At 42.5% G+C, this 23,807-nt stretch overlaps 1 protein-coding gene across 1 annotated transcript in view; it reads left to right on the top strand.

The window, feature by feature from the left end:
* NAT16 (N-acetyltransferase 16 (putative)) overlaps nt 1-23,807 on the top strand; it is a 112,997-nt gene that overhangs the window by 67,955 nt on the left and 21,235 nt on the right. The window contains exon 2 of the mRNA XM_069217555.1: nt 9,859-10,096. Coding sequence (XP_069073656.1) covers nt 9,859-10,096 — 238 coding nt within the window. The remainder of the gene's footprint in view (nt 1-9,858; nt 10,097-23,807) is intronic.

Raw genomic sequence — 23,807 nt, forward strand, 5'->3', positions numbered from 1 at the left:
ATGGCGATAAGACCTGGAGTGGTTTCCATGTTGCAGAAAAGGTCTGTACACCCATGCTATCAGTTTGCCACCAGTTCCTATGGTGTAGAGCTTCTGGCACACCTCTTGTAGGGTTAGTGCTAGGTGGCAGACATGAAATAGTGCATTTCATGATTATTTAAGGTGGTTATAAGTAAGGAGTTAACCTGTGTGAAAATAGTAGTCTGCCACAAGGGTTTGGAAATGTTGTAGCTCGCCGTCCAGAAACAAATCCCCCAATTTTAAGATACATGCAGCATGTCACTGATGGAGTTGCTCTGAGCCCAGCCGTCCTGTGCGAGTGGGAAGGCTTAGCAAAGGTAGTGCAGGAGCCCAGGGTTTATTCGTGTCAGTGCGTTTAGTGGTTCTAGCAAGGCAAGAGAAAGTTGTGCATGATAGCCCCAGATGGTGATCCGTAGAATGGTCAGTAGGAAACAATGTGCAGTGCATTAAGCTTTCCTAAAAAGTCTTTACTGATAAACACCTTCTCAAGCAGAGAGGTGGGCAGAAAACCAACGAGTCAACTGTTGGACCTGTGCAGCTGAATAATAGCATTCTAAGTCTTGAAGACCTAATCCACCTGCTGTCACAGGTAGTTTTAGATTGGAAAGAGCTACCCGACGGTGCAGCATCGACCAAATCAGATTTGTGGCATGTCTGAAGAAGTAATGAAGGATGAGCAGGGGAATGTTTGCAAAATAATACTATCAGTGGGTTAGCACACCATCTTCACTAGTGCCACGTGGCCCACTACAGAAATCAGAAGATAAGACCAAAAAGCACATTGGGCTTAGAGGGACCGGGACGATCTGCCGAGATTTCCATCCTGAAAATCAGTGGAGAAATGGTAAATATTAATCACTAGGTATCGAAAGGTAACTTGTTCCCAGTTCAATCTGAGATCTAATTGTATATAAAGGGGAAAACAGTGCCAAATGTTAAAGAAACACTAATTGCATTTTACATTTTTTACATTTTCTTTGGAGCTTCGGAGGAAGAGGGAGCAGACGACGGGGGTTCACATTCAAAAAGGGAGCCTCAGGAAAGGAGTACGCTGGACTGGGGCAGAGGGGTGGGAAAATAAATAGATGTTTATTGGGGAAGGGCACAGGGAGAAGAGGGCAGGAGGAGAACCCGGCTCACCAGGGGAAGGAGGAGAAGAGAAAGGAGCTCAGAAGATGGCAAGTGTACGAAGTGAGGGGATCCAGGAAAAGAAACCGGTGGTGGAAAGCTAGCTGTGAGGTGGGCACCTGGAGAGGGGTTCATGGAAGGAAGACTTAAGGAAAGATGCTCACCAGGTGGTGACTGAGGAACGTGGGCAGGGGATGTGGGGGTGAAGGGTGGTTGTGGGTAACTGGGTTTAAAGACCTAATGAAAGGTTAAGTGTACAGCATTCACTCGAAAAGTCCAGGTTTGATCTAATCTCCTGGGTTCATAGGGGGATCTGGGCTCAGAATGAAAAACAGGTACAGGTGAGATGTTGAGGGAACAAAAAGTATCAAAAGTTCTTTAATCTAAGACGTGGGGTGGTTGCAGAAGGGGAAAGCACAGGTTAAATCCATGGACCTAGCCATGTACACAAACAGCATCTGCTAAAGCAGTTCAGTTGAATAGCCAGGTACCCGCTTTGTACCCCCAGTAAGCTGGAGGTGGGCAGTGACTAAGCTTCTGGCTTTAGAAACTGGTGAGCCCTGGGTCCAAACCTCAGTCTAGGTAATGCACTGAAACTCGTGTGATCCTGGATAAACCACTTAATCTTCTTTTTCCATAAAATGTAAAACTGTGAAGCAAAGTTGTAAATATGTGCAATTCAAATATATGAGTCTGCACTTGATGTACACCAGCAGTCCATTGCTCACCCTCTTGTTTGACTCTATAGAGATACCAATCCTTATAAATATTACTCTTCGAAGTGTTTTGGGTACAAATACTATGGAACACAGCGAAGTTCAATTTTAAGTTATTTTTAAAGTAATATGGATTTTGTTTTACACAGGAAGGCGAGCTGTTGGAAAAAAGCATAACAAAAAGAAACAACAAGTTTTTAGCACTAACCATAGTCGAGCTAACACCCTTAATAAGGCTAATAGTGCCTAGAAAACTCAAGGTGGAATAAACTGCAATTTTCTGATGCCATTGGAGCACTGCATCTTCAGAGGTATTTATCTCTCGACATATTGAAAGTCCTAGTAGTCCTTTAAGGTTACTCGCAAGTGTTATGACCTACATAGAACAATCCTAAACAAATTATCTCAGGAACCACTCATCACAGTAGAAAACGTATTTTGCCAGAGGAACCCTTCAGGCATTGGGCTTCTCTTTGAGTGCTGGGCGAGGCTTCAGAAAGAAATGAACTGAGAGCCACCAAAAGGAACCAAGAATATTTGAACAGTTTGGGACCTGAGGTGTTCCTGTTTACCTTTAGACAATGAAAGTAAAGGGGGGGGGGGAATAATCTGAGAGATTTATATGGTCCTGCACATCATTCTCCCTAATCATGTAAAAAACAAAAGAATGCACAGTTCCAAGAGAGAGGGGGCTCATCACTACCAAATTGGGAAGGAGTCACTATGTCTCTGCGAAGAACTCTATACTAGGAACAAGGGACCTCACTCACCATCCGGTGACATGGTTCATCCTTGGGCCATGCTCCTCGTCAGGCCGGTGTTGCAATGCCTGATGGACCCCTCAAGGGGGCTCTTTGCTGGAGATCTTTTCTATGTATTTGCTAGAGATGAATGTAAGAATGTGGGATTGGAACCAAAGAGAGTGTTAAAATTGACTAGGGGAATCCAAATGAGAAACCTTTATTACTAAATGGAGCCCCTGACAAGATTAAAAAAAGAAAAAGGCGGGGGAAGCTGGATGTAATGATCCAGTTCCCCTCCAATTTATTTTGCATCCTGTACCCCTGTTCTAGGTACTAGCAAAAAGAGAGATCATGTGTGGGTATTTCCTACGCTACCTGCCCTATACATCAGGTCAACATGTTTCTCGCTATAATCTAAAGATCTGTTGGCAATTTGTCAGGACCTGCAAAAATCGTAATCACCACTAAGAGAGTAACAGTACTCACTGTCAAGTAGACACATACCATAAACCTTACTATAGGATTTGCAACATAAGCAGGGACCCTCCTAGAGTCTGGAGACTAGGCCATTTGGGAGTAGAATCGGGCTCTAATCATTAAAAAATGTATAAGTTTGTAGTGTGAATGCAGCTGTCAGGTACACCTACCCCCTTCTCCAAGCTTCCTGGAAAATTTAGACACCTTCATTCCTTAACAGAACAGAGAGGGCCTCATTCAGCAGGGCAGCGTGACAAGAAGGTGGGATGTGGTTTGGATGGAGAGCTTCTTTGGCAAGTATTAAAACAAGAATAGAGGGCCAGTTGCAAAATCAGTGATTGCAAATTGTGCGCCAAGATTTTGCAACTGTCTCTAATTATGCAATGTAACCTAACTACTAATAGTTTGCATCACAAAATGTCCTATTGCCGAAGATTGTAGAATAGCCCCTGCCTAATCAATACTAAGTGGGCAAGTCACTATTTGAAAACCTGTGTGATTGGGTATGATCACAAGGGTGGTGGCCTGCAAGGAATGGCAGACTGGCATCCCAGCTTGTTTCTTTTAAGGCACACACTGTTCCTTAAAAAACAGATTGCTACTCTAAAAAAATGTTTGCGCTTTGGGAAAAAGTGAGAAGGGGATGGAGGGGGGGGGGAGGTGGCAGTGTTCCAAAAGACTAATGTCTGTTCCTGCCAAGGCCACCTCAAAGGGGAAACTGTCCAACAGGCACATCCCTCCCTTTGTGAAAGAGTTTCCACGCATTTGGAGTTGTTAGTAACTTTTCAAAGGTTTGCCACTTCAATGCCAACCACAAACCATCAATATATCCCTTTGTAAATCACAATTAGGAGGGGACATCCCCTTCACACCCCTCCTAATTGAAATTGTGAATGAGTCACAAACCTCCTTTGGCAGTTCAGAAAGGCATGACAGAAGGGTTTAATGCATTTGAAAATGCAATTTTGTGTTTTCAAAACCTGTGATGTTGTGAATCACAGCGTTTGGGTCTGGAAAATGCTTTTGTACATCTGCCCCAAAGTTATCTTTTAATGGTATAGTGATCAGAAAAGCCCACCAGGCAGTATCACTGTTTTCTTCAGTCTATTTATCAGCAGTGCAGCTTTTCTTTGAACTTCAGGCACTGTTCCTTGTCAGCTGCTCATGTTAATTCCCTATGTAGCTTGGCGATCTCTGAGGAAGGGAGGAAAGTTATTCTCTTGACTTTTTCTGTCATTTTTGTCAGAAAGCAGTTTTTCTTTCTACAAGAATGCCCTTACGTGGCAGACAAACCACAGACAAACAGACCTTCCCCTAGCTCGATTCTAGCTAAGACAGCGATGGATCACTGGAGGTATCCATCTTCTGGGGTACCACAAGGAAACTACACATCATCACAAGGTTAAGAATTTTCTCCCAAGGGACAAGAATATATCCTGCTCTGGTGAACTGCAGTGGAGTTTCAGCTTTTCGGTGCTGGTTTAGTTCCAGTTAGGTGGCACGGTCCGATATTATGGAAAGACAAATTTCACAGGTACACCCTAAGCTTGGCAAGCAGATAACTTGTTTTAATGATGTCAGGACACTCCGTAAACCTTGATTAGCTTCGACAACATGAGTCATGACAATGGGACCAAGAGAAGCAAACCAGTACGTGTTATGAGACTTGGTTTGCTTTTAGTATCATCACACATGCAGAAACTCAATTTTGTCACCACAGCCACTGCCTCACACACATACTCAGGGTTTGTAAGGGGAACTGTGCAGCGTTTGCCCAGGTGGCTAAGTAGACCTTTTCTTCAGGGTGCCAGGTAGGGAAAGGCATATTCTTCCATCCAATAGGCAGTGTATCACTGTGGGTGTTCCCCTAAACTCAGGATCAGGAAGGAGAATTGGTCTACAGGTGATCTCATGGGTTTGAGGCCATTTGCTTGACACCCTCCTGTTCAAATAGATCACTTAGAGAATGCATAACCTTAAGCTACCTCTCAGGTCCCACTCAGTACCTGGTTTCCGAGGCCTATTACGAACAAAAAACATCCAGTAGTTTGTTACAACTAAATCTGAATGCACACCTTTGAGGTTCAAAAGGCAATAAGCAGTTGTATTGTATTGCAAATTTCATATAGCACTGACTACCCCTGTGTGGGAGCTGAGGCTCTTGCCTTTATGGGTAGTACGATACCCCGTTTAGGGTGTGTGGTTGATAGTATGTTGTCTTTATTTATTCTGTGTGGGAAGTGTCTCCTTGTCATGTGTGAGGACCACAGAGGTGCAGATATCATAGTATGGGAAGCAGCGCTTAGCCGTGTAATGGATGAAGAGATAGGTGTGCAGTTTATGAGTACCAGTAGGCTCGTAGCTTGGAGAAACTCTGCAGGTCCCTTAATAGTATTTCGTATTTTCATAGTCCACTTAGCTGTTAGCCATTACTAATTTCAAAACGATTTTCCGTTGTCAAAGTCAATTTGAATGCATCAAAATAAAGGGGTCATTTATTTGATTTTGATTGATTGTGTCCAAACACTTAAATGAGCTGTTTACTCTGTAAATTGATGCAAATTAAAATGGCTCAATGCATTTCATGCGCAGCCCTACATCAACAGACATCAACATTAGAATTCATCCTGCAACTATCAATTTTTCACTTATTTGTCTAGTAGTGCGGAAGATCAAATTGTTGCCCATTAAAAGTCACTTGCACTCATCTTACTTTTGCTTTCACAAAGAATCCCATCATCGGGGCTCGAGCATTGCAGGCCTGTAATAGGCAAGGTTTCTAATTTAACACAGATCGTCCGCACTATACAATAAATAAGTACTAAATGTACACCTTTTCATTTATAGATTGCATTGCAGGGCCTGCTTCACAAAGGTAAATGTACACCTTTGTGTAAGCTTACATTATTTGGTAGTCATAAAGGTATTTGGCTAATAGTATGTTTCCGACTGCACACATAAACAAAATTAAAACAGTCCTATTTTTTTATGTGCAGAGGCTCTGCAGTCGTAAAGATACTAATTGTAAAATACCTATGCGAATAGCAAACAATCATAAACTTACACAATAGTGTAAGTTAACCTTTATGGATCGGGCCCCCGATGTTGATGGGTTTTGAAGGTGGGTCCCACCTTGCACTTAATTTGTAAATAAAAACGTGCTAGTGCCCAAAGCTCTCCTTTGAAACGTGGAGCTGCTGCATTTGAATGTGTGGCACAGAATACTGAGGCAGCGTAAACCTAAAGCCATCTTGGGCCTCTGTAATCCATTTACAGCCACTCCATGCCCCGTCAGGTCACTCTTGCAGCATTCTGCTTTCTCCCTTTGTGACAAGTTTTTGTTTTTTCTTCCTTCGCCTTTCCCATGTGTTTTTTGCTTGCAGTAAATGCCTGATGCAGAAAACTAAGCACCAACTGTCAAAAATAAGTGCCGGTGCCGTGCTTTGGAAATCACTGGATCAAATTAAGCACTGGTCCCACCCGAATGCTTTATGTTTCCATTATTACATGGCGATTCTGGCTCCTATTTTAGCTTTCTCAGCGGACAGGAATAATATTACGACTAAGTGTCACTCATGGTCTACTCTGTCTATGGAGACCCTGATTCAGTAACTTGAAGAGCTGGTTCCAGGCTTAGAAGGTGATACAGAAATTGACTGGGTACAGATTAATGCCTGCTTTAGACGCTAGACTGCAGTTAAAAGTTTGCATCTTCAAAAAGGGCTCATCCATTGGCAACATGGCTTGCAACTGGTTTTATAACACATTGAAATCAGCTTGAAAGAAGAAAGAACACATATAGCATATCAAGTTTGTCTCCAGTTGCAAAAGGCAGTACAAAACAGAGATTAAAGTGTGTGAACAATACTGTTTTACAGCCACATATACATACTTCCACAAGCATATTTGTAGGGCTAATAATGGCATAAAAGTAACTTTTGATTTTTTCTCAGTACGTTCTTATTTGGTAATCTTTTAGATAACAAAAGAGAGAGATCATAACAGAAAAACTGAATATATGATTTAAAAAGTATTTTTATGGATTAAATTCCCCCAACGTTACAAGGCCTGTAAGCTACACAAATTAGTGAGAGCAACACAATAATACAAAGATGACAAGAAGACAGATCATTTAGAAATATACTTATGTTAGGTAGTCACTATGATAAATCAATTGATGCTATGCAATATCTGAATCTCCCAAAAAGTCTGACCTACACCTAATCTTACAAACAATATCTTGCCTCCAAAATCTACCCTGCTTGAAATGGCTAGTCATAAGTCATACATTGAAATGTTGCACACCTATCGATGAGCTTATCTTCCAATTTTCTTAAGGAATTTAAAAGTTGAAAATTGATCAAAAATGTCACCATGCTAAATCAGTAATTGTGCTATGTTTGAACATGAGCTTTTCATAGAACACTTCAACACATGGGTGTCTAAACTGCAAAACTGCTTGCATGTTTCTTTTGCAACAGTTGATACGCACATGAGTATAATCCACTGGGACCACCAAAAACTTGGAGTTGAAGTACAAAATCTAATATGGTGAGCCTTCAAAAGTCGTCCTATTTTCTGTACAATAATCCCATTACAAGATCTATATGGTTAATTGTCACAAAGGCCTATTCACAAAGGCATTTTGAAGTATATAAGTTAATACTCAAGAAATATTCTTTTGCATACTGTTACATACTTTTGTGAAATGGCCCCAAAACACCTGAAAAGGGAATAAAATGACGGTGTTCAGGCAATATTCATGTACAATTGATACAACCAGAAATCACTGTGCCCTCTTTGCAGCTGATGAAAAAAGGCATTTAACAGCATGTAAAAACATATACCCATAATCACAAATGCATTTGAGAAACAGCCCCTATGTGATCAAAGTGAATAGGACATTCCAAAATGTCTGCTTCATTCAGTATAAGGAACATGTGGAAGCGGACATAAGCAAGGGCTCACTTCTAATGAATGTACATTCCACAGAGGCTCCATTTAGGCTAACAATACATTTGGATGAACAACGCACAATCATCAATAAACCACAAAACACAAAGTGATACCATTAATTATGCAGAGTGTGTTAAGTTATTTTACATAACTATGCTATGTTTATTTTAAAGAAAGCACCTTAACAGTTTTCTTTCAGCAGTCATGAGACTATCCTCTTCTCTTGGTGTTGTACTCTGCACTGATTGTAATCTTACTTTACACTTCAATCTTTGTTTTCTTAATTTAACAGTTACATAACTATTTTATGTAGCGCTTGCTAATGAAGATGTACCCATTGTGTAGCAATGTAAATAACCATCTCAGTGATATACATTTTATCACTCTCAGAAAGATAAAATATTCAGATGTTCATATGGAGTAGAATGACTAAATATTCCTACATCTCTATACAATATATTTAATTTAGTCTCTGTTTAAACTACTTTTCATATAGTAGTGCATGAAATAAATTTCTTTAAAGCAATAAGAAAAAACATGTGGCACTACATTGTATATTCTGAATTCATACATTATTCTAAATAGATTTTTCTGTGCAAGGCAAAATCCTCAGACATATTGCTACTGTGTTTTTATTGTTTCTAGCTATTCACTTTCCTGTGATGGGTTTCATGTTCAACGACAGAGGGCATGATTATGAGTTCGGCGGACAGTTTACACCGCCTGCCGAACATCCGATGGGGTGGTTGCCACCACACTGGCTACCTCCCCACCGGGCCCATTAAGAGTTTCCTTCTAGGTCACCGGGCAGAAACCTGATTTTCCGCCCTCTGGCCTAGTGAGAAACAGCCTACAACATTGTCTCTGGCTCACAATCGAACCAGTGGCAATGCTGTAGGATGCAGGGTGCAACAGCACCCTCGCAATGATCACTGAACATTGCGAGGGTGCTGGCCAGGGGGACCCTTGCACTGCCTATGCCCCCTGGGGGCCTCCTGCACCCATTCTCTGCCAGCCGTTTCATGGCTGCGCTACCACCATGAAAAGGCTGGTGGAGAAAGAGGTTGTAATCCCCATGGCAGCGGTGCTTGCACCGCTGCCCTGATGGATTAGGACCGCAACCGCCAGACCGCCGTGATCTCTGATCATAGCAGTGTTGGCGGTCCCACCGTGGACCGACTGCCAGAGTTGGAATATGGCACTTATTCGTATTTTTCAAAGAAAACCTTTTGTAATTCAGGCCCTCTCTCTTGATGTAGCCATAGTGTTAGAAAATATCCTGCTGTTTTTGTGTGCATGGAAGATACATGTGATTGCCATTCCTGCTGACGTTAAACCTAGTCAGACACTTTAAGTAGCACAGGGCATTGCACATTATCATTCACATGAAGTGGGTTAGAAGACATATCAGACAACAGGCCCTCTACAAGAGCTAAAATAAACCAATCAAATTGACCTTTAATCCGCTGGGAGTGGGCCACATGATGATCAGGGGTCTCTCTTGGAAGACCCTGGTCCACAGGTCCTGCCAACTCTAAAGAGAGACACATTTGAAGGTTTATGCATATTTGATTAGCGGGCCAGTGGCACAATACTGACTGATCCTGATATGAAAACATTTGTTGCCCATCATACCTCCACTACCACCGCTGTCCTTGGTGACCAGTCATTCTCCTGGACTTGCTTTCAGTGTATTGTATGTGGCTGTGTGTACCCAAAGACATATGTCCATATCTAGCATAGAGGAATACACGTTTCATCTGCCTGTTAGTTGTACTCCTGTCACTGATGCTCTTGTGCTTTTTCCTTCTCTGCAGTTTCTCTCTCAAGACCTTCAGAATGAAGCTTGAAAATGGGCTGCCATCTCCTAATGGCTCGAACCCAGCTGATGACACTGCCCTGGAGTTTGTGGTCGCCACTGAAGATGATTTTGAGGAGATCCTCGCCATGTCTGAAGGCATTTACGGGGGACTGGACTACCTGCCGAGCCGCTACCACTCCTGGATCAATGAGGCTAACCGAACTGTCATCTTGGCTAAAAAGGAGGGCGAAGTGGTGAGACATGTGACAAGAGGTGTTGTGTGTGTGCGTCTAAAGTAATCTTCCCTGCCAACCCACCACAGGTTGCAGTGGAGAAGTCTGTAGCTCAGTTCCTGGCCTTGGCTCTGTTAATGGGAGGGAAGGGTATGGAGATCTGCCATCTCAGCTCATGATGATCTCCATCCAGGTCCCCAGTTTCCTTCTCAATGAGATCTCTCTTGATATATGTACATGACTAAGGAAACCAGAAATGCCAGAGAAGATGTGAACTCTGGTGGTTTCTTTCACAGGTTCTCCCTAAGCAGATAAAGGGTAATACTGGATTCTTCCTGAGCTATGATATCATCTCTCCATATCAATGTGGAAGGTAGTAGTTGCTTCCTCAAGAGCTAGGATGTCATCTCTCAGTGACACTGTTGTGGGTAAAGGTTGCTTCTTCCTGAAGAATGTGTCATATCCCTGTGCCATTATTCCATTGCAGACCACTTGGCATTTATCCGTATTTTGTATTTGACAATAATTAATCATTTTTCTTCTTAATCTTTTTTCCCATTTTTCTCCAATATAGGTCCCCTCCTCCCCCGCCCCCTCCTCAACGTGGACTCTTTGCTTTACTCCCACATTTCTGTTCTCCCCTCCCACATTGATGATTTTAAGTTCTTGCAGGTGTGCCAGGTGGATTAATTTTACAGTTTCTCTTTTAACCCCCTTCCTTGACTCCCTCTCCCAATCTCAACTCCCTCATTGGTCTTCAGCCTCGTGAGGCAAAGATGCAGAGCACATGAGAAGAACAGTAATGCAGCAGCTCCCCCCATCATCCCCATGCTGGCAAACGGGGATCACCGGGGTGGGGGGAGCTTGATGGAACATGGACCTGGCTATCTGAAATCCATCTGGTTACATAACTGGAAGGGAAAAAGGGACACAATGGCTCTGGTGAATGATGAAGGCCTGTCAAGTCACATGGGATCCTAAAGGATTACAGGGACAAAATCTTCTTATGCCTTCAGTAGGATGGATGAGGCAAACAAGTCCTCCGAATCACAGAAGTGTCCAATTCAGTTTCAGGAAGTCCAGATCCATGTCAAATTTTCAGGATTACCACATAATACACATTTACCGGCAATATATTTAAATGCTGCTCATTTACACAGTCAATGTATAGCCTGAAAATCTGGAATGGATTTGGCCATCCTGGATCTAGGTTGCCTCTCAATATGTATGCCTGCTTTGGCTTCTGTAACATAATGTGACTCAGTGGTCTGCTTCAACAAATGCTTGCTCTAACCCACTGTCCCTTCTTTGACATCACATTCTTCTGTGCCAGTTTGCAGAAGTGATGTCACTTGAGGAACATGGGGCCAGATGTAGGAAACACTTTGCGAGTCGCAAACGGCAAAATCTGCCGTTTGCGACTCGCAAATGCGTGTTTCCTATGCAGAAATGCATTTTGCGAGTCGTTACCGACTCGCAAAATGCATTTCCGAATCGCAAATAGGAAGGGGTGTTCCCTTCCTATTTGCGAGTCGCAGTGGTATGCAACTCCATTTGCGACCGCGTACGCGGTCGCAAATGGAGTCGCAGTTACCATCCACTTCAAGTGGATGGTAACCCACTCGCAAATTGGAAGGGGTCCCCATGGGACCCCTTCCAGTTTGAGACTGGACCCCAAAACATTTTTTCAGGGCAGGGAGTGGTCCAAGGGACCAGTCCCTGCCCTGAAAAAACCGAAACAAAAGGTTTCGGATTTTTTTGAAATGCAGCTCGTTTTCCCTTAGGGAAAACGGGCTACATTTCAAAAAAAAAAAAACTGCTTTATTTAAAAGCAGGTCGCTAACATGGAGGTCTGCTGACGTCAGCAGGCCTCCATGTTAGCGAGTGCCTATACTCGCAATGGGGCCGCAATTTGCGACCCACCTCATGAATATTCATGAGGTGGGTCATTGCGACCCCATTGCGAGTTGCAGTCGGTGTCTGAGACACCGTACTGCATAGCAATTTGCGACTTGCAAATTGCGAGTCGCAGGGACTCGCAATTTGCAAGTCGCAAATTGCTTTTTTGCTACATCTGGCCCTTAGTTCGTTGCATGGCAAGAGAGAAGCAACCAAGCTCTATGTAAATGATCATTGCTGTAAGGAAGAACACATTTGCTTAAAATAAAAAATAAAAGAGTGCACAAGAAGTATCTGACAAAGAGTCATATTATGTTGTGAATGGCAAGGTGTTGACATATTGGTGGAATTACACTAGTACAAGTGGAATATGAAACAGAGGGGACTTTTATGAGTCATATAAGGCAAACATATAGAGAGATTCCACATGAGTGCCCATGTGAAATTTCTAATTTCTTGCCCAGAACTGAACTTCCGAACAATCCAGGCCAATTACAATTTTAAGAATTCAGTATCTCTCCACTGTTGGGTCAGTTTGAGCGATCTTCTCCAGAATATGGAGCTAGCTACAATTCGTCAAGCATGGTGACCCCCTGATTTGTTTTTGGCATGGCTCATCGTAATAAAGTGAGTACCTGTGAGTTGATTCCTCGTATTGGCATATACGGCACCCCCATCCTTGGGAGCACAAGCCCACAAATCCAACAGATGCATCTGCTTTTAACAGGGGTGTGATTTAATCTCTGAGTTCTAAGCAGGAACACAAAGTGAACTATATCTGGGGAGCAAGTAGATTGCAGCCCTGTTTAATCTTTTGAAAGTAGCATAAAAAGAAAGATTCCTTAGGGCTCTGCAACACCAGACCACGATTTGAGCATTGACAGGATCAGCACATAAAACAAGAAAGGCGTGAATACAGATAATATATAATGTGTGGCAATATTGGAATGGACTTGAGCAACGGAGATGCCACAATCTGTACATCTCTTGTCTATCATAATCAATCAGAAAAATTAAGAAATATTGAAATAAATAATTCTTAGCACTTGGAACAGCTGCCTATAATCCCATGCACAGTTGCAGGTGCATAGCAAACTGGTGGGCTTAATTCGAATTTTGCTAAAATTGTGTGTACTCATGCAAACAAAAAAACAATAGTTGACTCACATTATATAGACATGCGGATTCTTATTTTTATTGTTGATTATTGAAAACCATAAAATATAAGGTTGATGGAACAAATACTACACTGCTGCAAAAACTTGCAAACTACAAAGAGACTGCCAATCCAGAGTATGAAAATAATATAGTACAAAAGCAAATTGCTAATATCTAGTTACATTTCCTCAATTTAATCTCAGTCGCTAAAGCCAAACCTTTAGAAGCATGAGCTAGAAATTTTATAGGTACTCCCAGTTACGCTCCACCCCCACCTACATCATCTTGGGATCCTCTCTACCGAGAGCATATAAAACAGCCTTACAGAAAAAGTGAATGCTCTTTTCATTAAAAGTTTGTTCTAACCATCTAAAATGAGCTCCTAATAAATGAGGACAGATGCGGATCAAGGACTCTGCCTTTTGTCACACAGATAGACGCAACCACTTAAGACATTAGAAGTGGCCCATAAGCGGAAATCCCATTAGTTATGATACAAACTGAATTCTTATGAATGCATTTCTGATTAATGCTGGCATAGGAAACATTAAATGTAGCAATTGAGCCTAAACATAGCTCTCCAAGACATATGTCGATATTCGTCTACTTAAACGTAACCTAGCCTTTAAACCTAAAGTTGAGTTTAACAACAGGTTTAGCAACTAGCCTAAAATCTATAATTGTTGAAGAGAAGTTCCACGATGAAACAAAGTCCAAAACAACATTTCCACCCTGATGTCATATATTAAAGAGCCTCCTGAGCTAGGCACAGATGGAAGGAAACATTAAGAAAACAAATATTGCCATATCTATTTGTTTCATCACTCATTCATAAAATGGACTAAATACAGAACTTGCACATTCAATGCTGCAACCCACAATAACATTGGGTTGGTGCAAAAATGTAAGCCTTTATTAAAAAAAAAAGTTTACCTACTCTGTACCATTTTTCTCACCAAGCAGACCTTAATGAAATTAACTGCATACTTAGGGCCAGATGTATCATTTATCCAAATAACTATGATCTAATTCCGATTATCTGCGAATCGCAATTACGTAATCGCTATTTGAATGTATGAAACTCCAGGAGTTTCATTTAGCAATTCCCAATGGCTTGCATATCGACCTATCTCATTAATATTCATGAGGTAGGTCGGAATTTGTGACCCATTGTGAATGGCTTTATTCACAGCGATGGTGGCCTGCTGGGCCCATCTCTGTGATTGCTTATTAATATAGCAATCTTTTTTTTTTTTTTTTAAATGCAGCCTATTATCCTTAAGAAAACGAGATGCATTTAAAAAGAAAAATTAAAGTTTTCTTTTCATTTTTTAAGAGGAGGCAGTGGTCCATGGGACCACTGCCTCCTCTTAAGAAACCGTTTTCACAAGCCTTAACAAAGGGGGAGGAGTCCTTTGGGGACCCCTTCCAGTTTGCGAATGGGTTACCACCCACTTGAAGTAGGTGGTAAAATATAAATGTTTTGTGACCGCAATTTTGGTCACAAAGCATTCCTACATACCACTGCAATTCGGTGTTAGAAAGGGACGCCCTTGACATTTCACTTCCTAATACCAAATCGGTATGTAGTCGCAATTCCAATTTGCAATTTGGTAACAAGTTACTGAATCACAAATTAGAATTCATACATACCAAAACAGATTTTTGCGATCGCAAAAATGCATGATACATCTGGCCCTAAGAGTACTAAATTTTCAGTGAAGGTATCCGAAATGAAGCACTTCCTTATTTCATGTATACCGATGCATGGAATACGAATTTGAGCTGTACTTTCGGAGCTGACCTGGTACATCTCATATATCCTGTGCAAAATACCCAGAATAAACAGCTGACCAGATTTCTAGAATAGGTCAATTTGCTGTAGTGAAATTTACAAAATGCACCTCTGATGTGAAGTTGGAGCATGTAGTCAAATCACCAGCCAAATATTACTGTATACATATTTTAGGAAAGAGACATCTCTTGCCCCTAATGCTATTGTGTAACACATGCATCTTGGGGTTTCTGGTAGTCTATAATTGCCAAAATCAGGTTTCTTGCAAATTCCTGCCTGTAAACTGGACACGCACAGTCAATATAAAATCCAAGCACATGCTCTAGATCTTGTGCTGCACGATAGAATTCTTATTTGGGAAAAATGAACCATGCTTAAATATAATGTTGATCAGTTGTCCACACCTTTTACTTATGGTCTAGGATAGGGTTTCAGGCATATGAAAGAACTTTGAACCAGTGGAAGAGAATTTGATTGACACATCTGTAGAGGACCAAGCAGTTTCTCTTGCAGCAGGATATTGCTAAAATGGAACTGTCTCTGCACAATTGACCAATACAAGAAGTGTAAGTACTGAAAATGACAAAACTCACCATGACACTCAGCTCCCTCTGTGCCTAGCATTGAAATAATTTATTATGTGTAACTGCTCATCAGTATTGGTGGTCCTTGAAAACCACTGAATCCTAATCAAGTCCTAATTGCCTGCAGGTCATTTCTTTGTACACCAGGCAAATTAAAAAAAGCTTGTTCTCCCCCACAGAAAATAACAGTACCATATAACATGATAATTTCCTAAAAGAAGATGACAAGGTCACCGTGCCTATTGGATCACAGCTTGCTCTATATTATGGATCAGACAAAAACCGGTCCTCTTCCATCTCAGCATGTTGTGGGGTCAAGAGGTAACCACATCTTCTACATTGCAGCATGGTTAGCTTTCTAGAATCAGAAGGTAGTTATCCCTGCCTTGTCACAGTATTCTACATTGTGGGATGAGTACATCACCTTGCTTTTTATTTTACAATGTCATTATTTTTCTAGGAACTTGCTCCTAAAATAGACAAGAATCATAAATACAGGTTTTCAAGGCAATCATGATTATTGAGCTTGGTTTTTAATGACCTCAGGTTTGGGCAAATGGAAACATGCCTAGCTGTGTGCATGCAAGGAGCTAAACTTTCTGTTTGAAAAATTAAGACTACCTATAGAAAAATACACTGAAGTGGAAATACTGTAAGATATGCTAACAGAAATGTTGTTTTGGATCCATCAGCACTGACAAGTAGGAGGACAGCTTGAGGCTCAAAACCTTAAAAGTAGGGCAACTGATACTGTGTATTTTAGGACAAGAACAGCGCGTATACAGGAGGCTTTGAATTGATGGGCGTAAGACTGGGTTCTGTAGCACATTAGTATAGTCCTGGACACACTATGAGTAGGCGTGATTTGAATTTTGGGAGCCACAGACAGAAGTTTTGGATCAGGACAGCCAGTGTCTAGAAGGTTTTAACATATGGTAGTCTGAGGTTGGAATGTTGTGAAGATGAACCATTCAAGACAGTAGGTTTTGGAGCACAACAACTTGCTGCTGAAAGCAGGATAGCTACAGGGCCTTAAGCATAAAAGCACTAAGTTGAGTGAACTGTGAGCAAGGCAGTCTGAGTTTAGGAGGTTTTGGGACAGAACAGCTAGATAATGCTAACATGTAGAGACTGTTTTCAAAGACTATTGGCTTCATATCACACACACCCTCCACACACAACCCCCACCCACCCAACACAAACCCACCACACACACCCCCCAACCTACTCACCACCTGGGCCCCCACCACTGACGAAGAAACTGAAAAGACAATGAACTCCAGTCACTCTGGCTCCCCCTCCGACCCATGCCCCCACCGAATATACAACAAGGCCAGCCCACCATCGCCCCTAAACTCCGAGCCATAATCAACAGCTCATTCACAACCGCCACCTTCCCTGACCTCTGGAAACACGCGGAAGTCACCGTGCTCCTAAAAAAAAACAAAGCCGACCCAGACGACCTCTCCAATTACCGCCCCATCACCCTCCTCCCTTTCCCAGCCAAGGTCACAGAAAAACTAGTCAACTCCCGCCTATCCCACTTCCTCGAGACAAACCACACACTTGACCCCTCCCAATCTGGGTTCCGCAAGAATCACAGCACGGAAACTGCTCTCATCGCTTGCACCGATGAAATCAGATCCAGATTCGACATGGGCGAGACCGTAGTACTCATACTCCTGGACCTCTCCGCAGCCTTTGACAATGTCTGCCACCACACACTCCGTACACGACTCCACGACGCCGGGATCCGACACTTAGCCCTGGACTGGCTCACCTTCTTCCTTACCGACAGAACCCAAAAAGTCCGTCTCCAACCCTTCCAATCCTCCGCCACCAAAATCACCTGCGGAGTCCCACAAGGCTCCTCCCTCAGCTCCACACTCTTTAACATCTACATGGCCCCACTAGCCAACATCCTCAAACCCCACGGCATCACCATCCTCTCTTACGCTGATGACACACAACTAATTTTTTCCCTCACCCGCAACCCAACCACCGCCAAAACCAACCTACACGCTGCACTCCTTGACACCGCTGCCTGGATGACAGCCAACCACCTTAAACTCAACTCCAACAAAACCAAAATAATCATCTTTGGTCCACACAAAAACACTTGGGACCTCTCTTGGTGGCCCACCACGTTAGGCCCCGCACCCACCCCGCAAACCACGCACGCAACCTCGGCATCATCCTGGACCCCTCCCTCTCTATGACCCAACAAATCAACGCCCTCACCTCCTCATGTTTTAACACACTCCGCACACTGAAGAAGACATTCAAATGGATCCCCACAGAGACCAGAAAGACAGTCACCCACGCATTCATCAGCAGCAGGCTTGACTACGGCAACGCCCTCTACGCCAGCACCACACAAAAACTCAAACGCAAACTACAACGAATCCAGAACTCAGCAGCACGACTCATCCTCGACCTGCCCCGACATGAACACATCTCACCACACCTCAAATCCCTCCACTGGCTCCCCATAGACAAAAGGATCACCTTTAAGATCCTCATCCACGCACACAAATCCCTCCACAACACCGGCCCAACCTACCTCAACGAAAGAGTGACCTTCCACACTCCCACACGCCACCTCCGCTCCGTCGACCTCTCCCTCGCCACAGTCCCTCGCATCAAACACACCACCACTGGATGCAGATCCTTCTCCTATTTGGCCCCCAAAGCCTGGATCTCCCTCCCCACCCACCTCCGCAAGACCCAGGACCACCTACTCTTCAGGAAAAACCTTAAAACCTGGCTTTTCGAACAGTGATCTCCCTTCCCCCCCCTTAACCCCCCCCTCCAGCGCCTTGAGACTCTCACGGGTGAGTATCGTGCTGTATAAGTCTCTTTGATTGATTGATTGATTGATGTGGACAGTGCAAGACTGAAGGGGTATTGAGCTAGACAGTCAAAATCTCGTTAGTTTTGAAGCAGGGCAGCTGAAAAGATGGAAGAAGGGTGATTTGCAACATCATCATTACTAAAAGAAATTCATCATTAAGATACATCAGAAGACCATAAAGGCATCTATTAACTGCTTTAGCTATCACAAGATAATGAAATCTCACTCACATGACCTTGCAGTTATATTCCCGTGCACATTTTCAAGCCCACCATCCATGGTCACATGCAATATGCACTCATGGATGACAGCCCTTCCTTCAACTGCTTTCCTGATCCAACTCTGCATGCTTGAATAACAAAGAATGTCTTAATTGTGTCAGAAGATTCCGAACCACCATCTTTCCCCTCACATTAATCCAGAACTTGACTCATCTACCCTGTAATACTTACATGTTTTTTCAGTTCAGTACACAGAACAACACTTTAACCAGCTGACTCTTAAATACACATCATTTCCACATTACTCTCAAGGGACAAGTCTGTGCAGCAACAGCCCTTCCAAACTAGTTTCCTACCAGTCCGAAATGATCTCTGCTGGTTCTTTTATTTGTTACTGTTAGGTTAAAATGGGGCATGCTGTTCGCAGTAATTTGACACTGTAATTTATTAATTGTTACGTTACCCATGGATGTAGGGGCCTGGATTATTTTGTCATATCAATTTTGTGGTGCTATTATCTGAGGGCTAAATTGACAAACCATTCCAAACTTATAACCATTGCTAATGTATCACTAACATCTTCCCACATTTGGCAATACACCCAAATATAACTATTCAGACTCCTCTACTCTACACTCATTTTAAATGCATTATTCACTTTTCATGCAAACACGGCAGGGGCCGGCCACTCAAATTCTGTACCTGCAATTCCCTGACACTTTGTGAATTTTAGGTCTTTATTGTATTGATCAATCATTTTCACTTAAATCTCTCCAGTCCTATATATTATTTGCTTTGATTCTTGCTTCCAAATAACTTTATGCCAAAATCAGCGTAATCTTCCCAAAGTGTCAGAAAACTCCTAAGGAAAACTATCATACTGTTCTCCTTGCACTTGCTGCTTCACTTACTGAAAAAGCCTTCTACTCTTCCTTTAAGACAAAAACAGTTTCAAATTCAAACTCATTTGTCTAGGAACTTGCTCCTAAAATAGGATGAATCATAAATACAGGTTTTCAAGGCAAGCATGATTATTGAGGTTGGTTTTCAATGACCTCATGTTTGGCCAAAAAGAAAAATGCCAGTCTGAGTGCATGCAAAGAGCTAAACTTTCTGTTGGCCTCTCCATAGCTGATTCAAACTTGCAAAAGTATAGATCTCTCTTTTTTTCACACTCCTTACACCAGCACCTTTGAAGTGCATCCTGAACACAATCTCTGAAATGCATGACAAACATGTGTAGTGTTCTCTTTTGCTTCACTTTCTGCTCACTATGCACGTCACATAGCAGATCACTTTGGTGCTTTTTTACTGATTTGCACTCGTCTTCTTCTGCCTTTTCCTGATACTTTAGCACATTTGTGATGAATTAACCCATCCGTCAGTTGCTAAATCAGGCCCTTAATCAGAAAGGTTGACTAGAGCCAACACTGAAGTAGACCCTCTCCTTTTTAGGACCTTGGTTTCTGGCCACCTTGCCTTGGAGATACATTTTTTACTGTGGCACCTGATAAAAATCAGGGTGCTAAGTTTAACTCAACTTTAACTCAAATAGATCAGAATAATTATTTTGTCAGGTGGTGCATGCTTCAGCTGCAGGCATTGAAAGGCATGATTTATTTATTTATTGTATTTTGCCCACAAAGTTCAAATTATGAATGTATTTCTTTCCTAACATACAAACTATTGCAAGGCACTCTCTTTGGATATGCCTGCTTGTACTAGGTATGAATTGCTTTTAGTGCAGCATGCACCTCGCAGGCTAGTACTACGTTTTCTGGAGAAATAATCATGTTTCCCGGGACTTTGACTCTTTGCACTGGTTACTGTTAAAGGAAGTGTTCTGTTTAAATCTCTCTCCCTAGCACACAAAGCTTTTCATGACCTCATAACAACACACTTCCAGCCTCGATTTACTTGGTATAAACCTCGTCATTTTTCAAGATCTCAAGATGTTTCCTGTTGCAAGTTCCACATTTTTGACACACCACCATTGTTGGAAGAACGTTCTCAATGGAGATTGATGCTTAAGAGAACCTGCTTCCCCAGTCCAACCATGCTATTCCCTCTCCACTTCAATTAATAAATGATGTTTGATCCTTTTCGTTCTGTTAGTATAGGTTACTCATAGTGCCAAGATACCCGAGTGGTGAATGACTGCGCTTATTAATTACCAAATACTAGTTCTATGTTCTCCCTTTGTCCTTCCTATATTATCTCGTTACCTTGAGGTGCACTCAGCTATAGCCAACACCAAAGCTCCCATCATAGGAGTGCTCAGCCTAATTACCACACTCTACATGTACACACGTGGGTGCCTGGCCACCACTCCACTTTTGTTTCACTTTTTCTTGTGAGCAATGACATAAATCCCTCTAGAGCTGGTCTCAGTGGTTCACTGGGCACTGATGCTGCATGTATGCAACACCTTCTGTTTGTGTGGCAGTTTCTGCAGCACAGGCGAACGTACAACACTTGCATACAATCTTCCCAGCGCCTGTATTTGAAGGTAGATCCTTACACCTCATTAGAAGTTGCTTCTGGATTCCCTCCAGCATGTGGTGAATTCAATGTCTTTAGTGGTAATTAAAAGTGATTCTCCTCATGCACTTTAGGAGGATAGCGACACTTCGGGTAACAGCTAAAACGTTTACCACAAGTTCTCACACAAGTTCAGACAACACTCAGTGCAACCTACCCTTCAAGGTTACAACACACACAGTCTATCTATCTCTCTATCTCTGTCTCTCTTTCTCTCCCTCTCTTTGTCTCCCTCTCGCAGAGTAGAACACCCTGAGACTAGGAGTTTGAGCCCCACAGCATGTGTCTGTTTGCCTTTTGTACATTGTGCCCACATTCTGACAGATTCCCGGCTATCACCTTGCCATCGTAAAGAAGTACTCAATTTTGAGGCCAGCCTGGGGATGGGAGGTTTGGAGCAGGACCTCATGCCAGAGTGAGGCATGAAAGTTTTGCCTCACGACTGAAGGGCTAAGTAGGTCTATATCAAAGCACTCTGAGGGCAGAAGTCAGGGGCTGTGGGTGCAATGAGGAGCTTTGAAATAAGACAGCTTAAGGCCAGTTGTCTCCAGGGAAGTGTGTGTTTATGCAAGTCAAGGGTGATGGGGGGAGTGGGCAAGACTGGGTGTGGCCCCAGAAAAGTATATAAAAAACCTTCACAAGCAGCATGGGCTATGGAACTACCGTAATACAAGAGAAATAGAATGCAGTGCTTGAAAAATTCAGAAGTAGAGTCTTCCAAGGCAAAGGGTAACCAAAATTAATAGGCAATCAGATATTTATTTATCAGTTGATCTAGCACCATTATCCGGGACCATGAGCCTTCAAGCACTTGAAATGTTAAAAGTAAGCAGCACCATGACTTCCTGTGATCCCTAGCCTTGGAGAGTTCAATGTACAAATAGAATAACCTGTTTTTTCAGTTTAAATCCATTTGTATCTTAGACCCTAGGCGAATGACAGTATGAGGTAGCTCATCATCATCATATCAAAAAGGGGACTTCAGTGATGTTGCAGCACTGACACGTGACAGGCAGGCAGGAATAGGTTTATTTTTCTTAAGACCACTGTGGGCCGCAGTTGATGACAACCTAGAGTCCTGTTTCAATAACTCTTATTTGCTTTTCCAAGACTCAAACTAAGTAGGTCCTGGCCTATCAAGAGCACTAAGAAAACACCTAGAATAAAAGTTAATGGAAAATACAGATTTTCGCCATTCTGTTTGTGCTGTCCCAACATATCTAAACACAGAAAGATATCCAGACAGACACACATACACTGACTGATCCACATCGGCACGAATTGACCCATTGACTGAGAGACTGACACAGAGACAAAAATAGATAAACAGGCATACACTTAACTAGATGTGTGGATAATCTACAGTCACAAAGAAACTGACATAGACACAAAAGCATGCAGACACAGAAATACATACAAACCAACAGACTGATACTGACACACATATAGATTTAACTATATACAGATGCAGACAGATATATTGACCACAGGTCTTCAAAGGTTTTTGCTCTTAGCCCCTCTAACCAAAATGTTTTGAAGCTGCCCCTCACCCCCAAAACATTACAACATGGGTTGAGGGGCGCTCAGGCCTGAGTTCAGGGGTCAGAGGTTATGAGATAATTTCAGGGGTACTGTTTCTGTAGCTCATAATCCACACTAAATGTGGGACTTGCAAAAAATGCATCAAACAAATACAGGATTTGATCAACAAACACGGCTACACATTAATGGGGTTTTGTGAGCCCTTCTCATTCCTGGGGTCCAACACATCAGCACCTGCTGCACTATTGATAGCTGCATCCTTGTGTAGCTGGCTGTGTCCTCTGCCTCTTTCACCCCTTTTGCATCATGTCTCCCCATCATTCAATCTTGAAACAGGGTCTCTGCAATTTTCTGATAAAAATTAGCTCCGACTTGTTGTTCCCTGCTCTCATTGCAGCAACACGACCTGGGCTCTAACACTAGGAAGGAATGAGCCATGTTGCCCCTTTTGTAAAGTATGGAAGACACAATTGTTATGCAGTGGGCCCCCATACCTCTCCTTGGCCTAAGGTCCAAAGAAGGCTGCCTGCCTTTTTGTGCAAAAAAAGGGAAAAAGGGGAAAAGACCCACAACTCACTTCTCTTTTGCTTAGACCCTGCACAGCAAGGGTAACAAGGACCATAGTCCTAGCAAGGAAAATCTGCATGTAAACAGAGGTCAAAGCAGGTGGGATCTATGGGGACCAACGTGTTTACAAATTGTTTTCATACTTTTGTTAAAAAGTCCTAATATTGAACAGTTAATGCAGACCCAGAGGCGCTACTTGCTGAACACCCCCGGTGCTGTGAAAACTAGGAAAGGACTCAACTAAAGAAGTAACATTCCTTCTTACCAGGGTGCCTGCTACCTAAAAGAAATGTAATTGTGGGCAATTGGTTAATCACCAATTGTAAGGGCTTCTTGGGAGGCAGAATGGACTTTCATTTATGGAGTCACTAGAAAATTCATGGTGACAAAAGATTTATTCTTCCTGAGAGGTATTGTAAGTGTGTTAACAGCTGAGATCTGCAATGCGTGCTTTTAATGGACACTTAAAAAAATATTGACACTAGTTACAGCCTGATTATGCATTACTAATACACTTTGAAAACCTGTGTACTATCTTAAACACTGAGAGCCAGATGTACAAAATTGCAAT

This window comes from Pleurodeles waltl, chromosome 12, assembly GCF_031143425.1.
Source record: "Pleurodeles waltl isolate 20211129_DDA chromosome 12, aPleWal1.hap1.20221129, whole genome shotgun sequence".
NCBI classification, from domain to species: Eukaryota; Metazoa; Chordata; class Amphibia; order Caudata; family Salamandridae; genus Pleurodeles; species Pleurodeles waltl.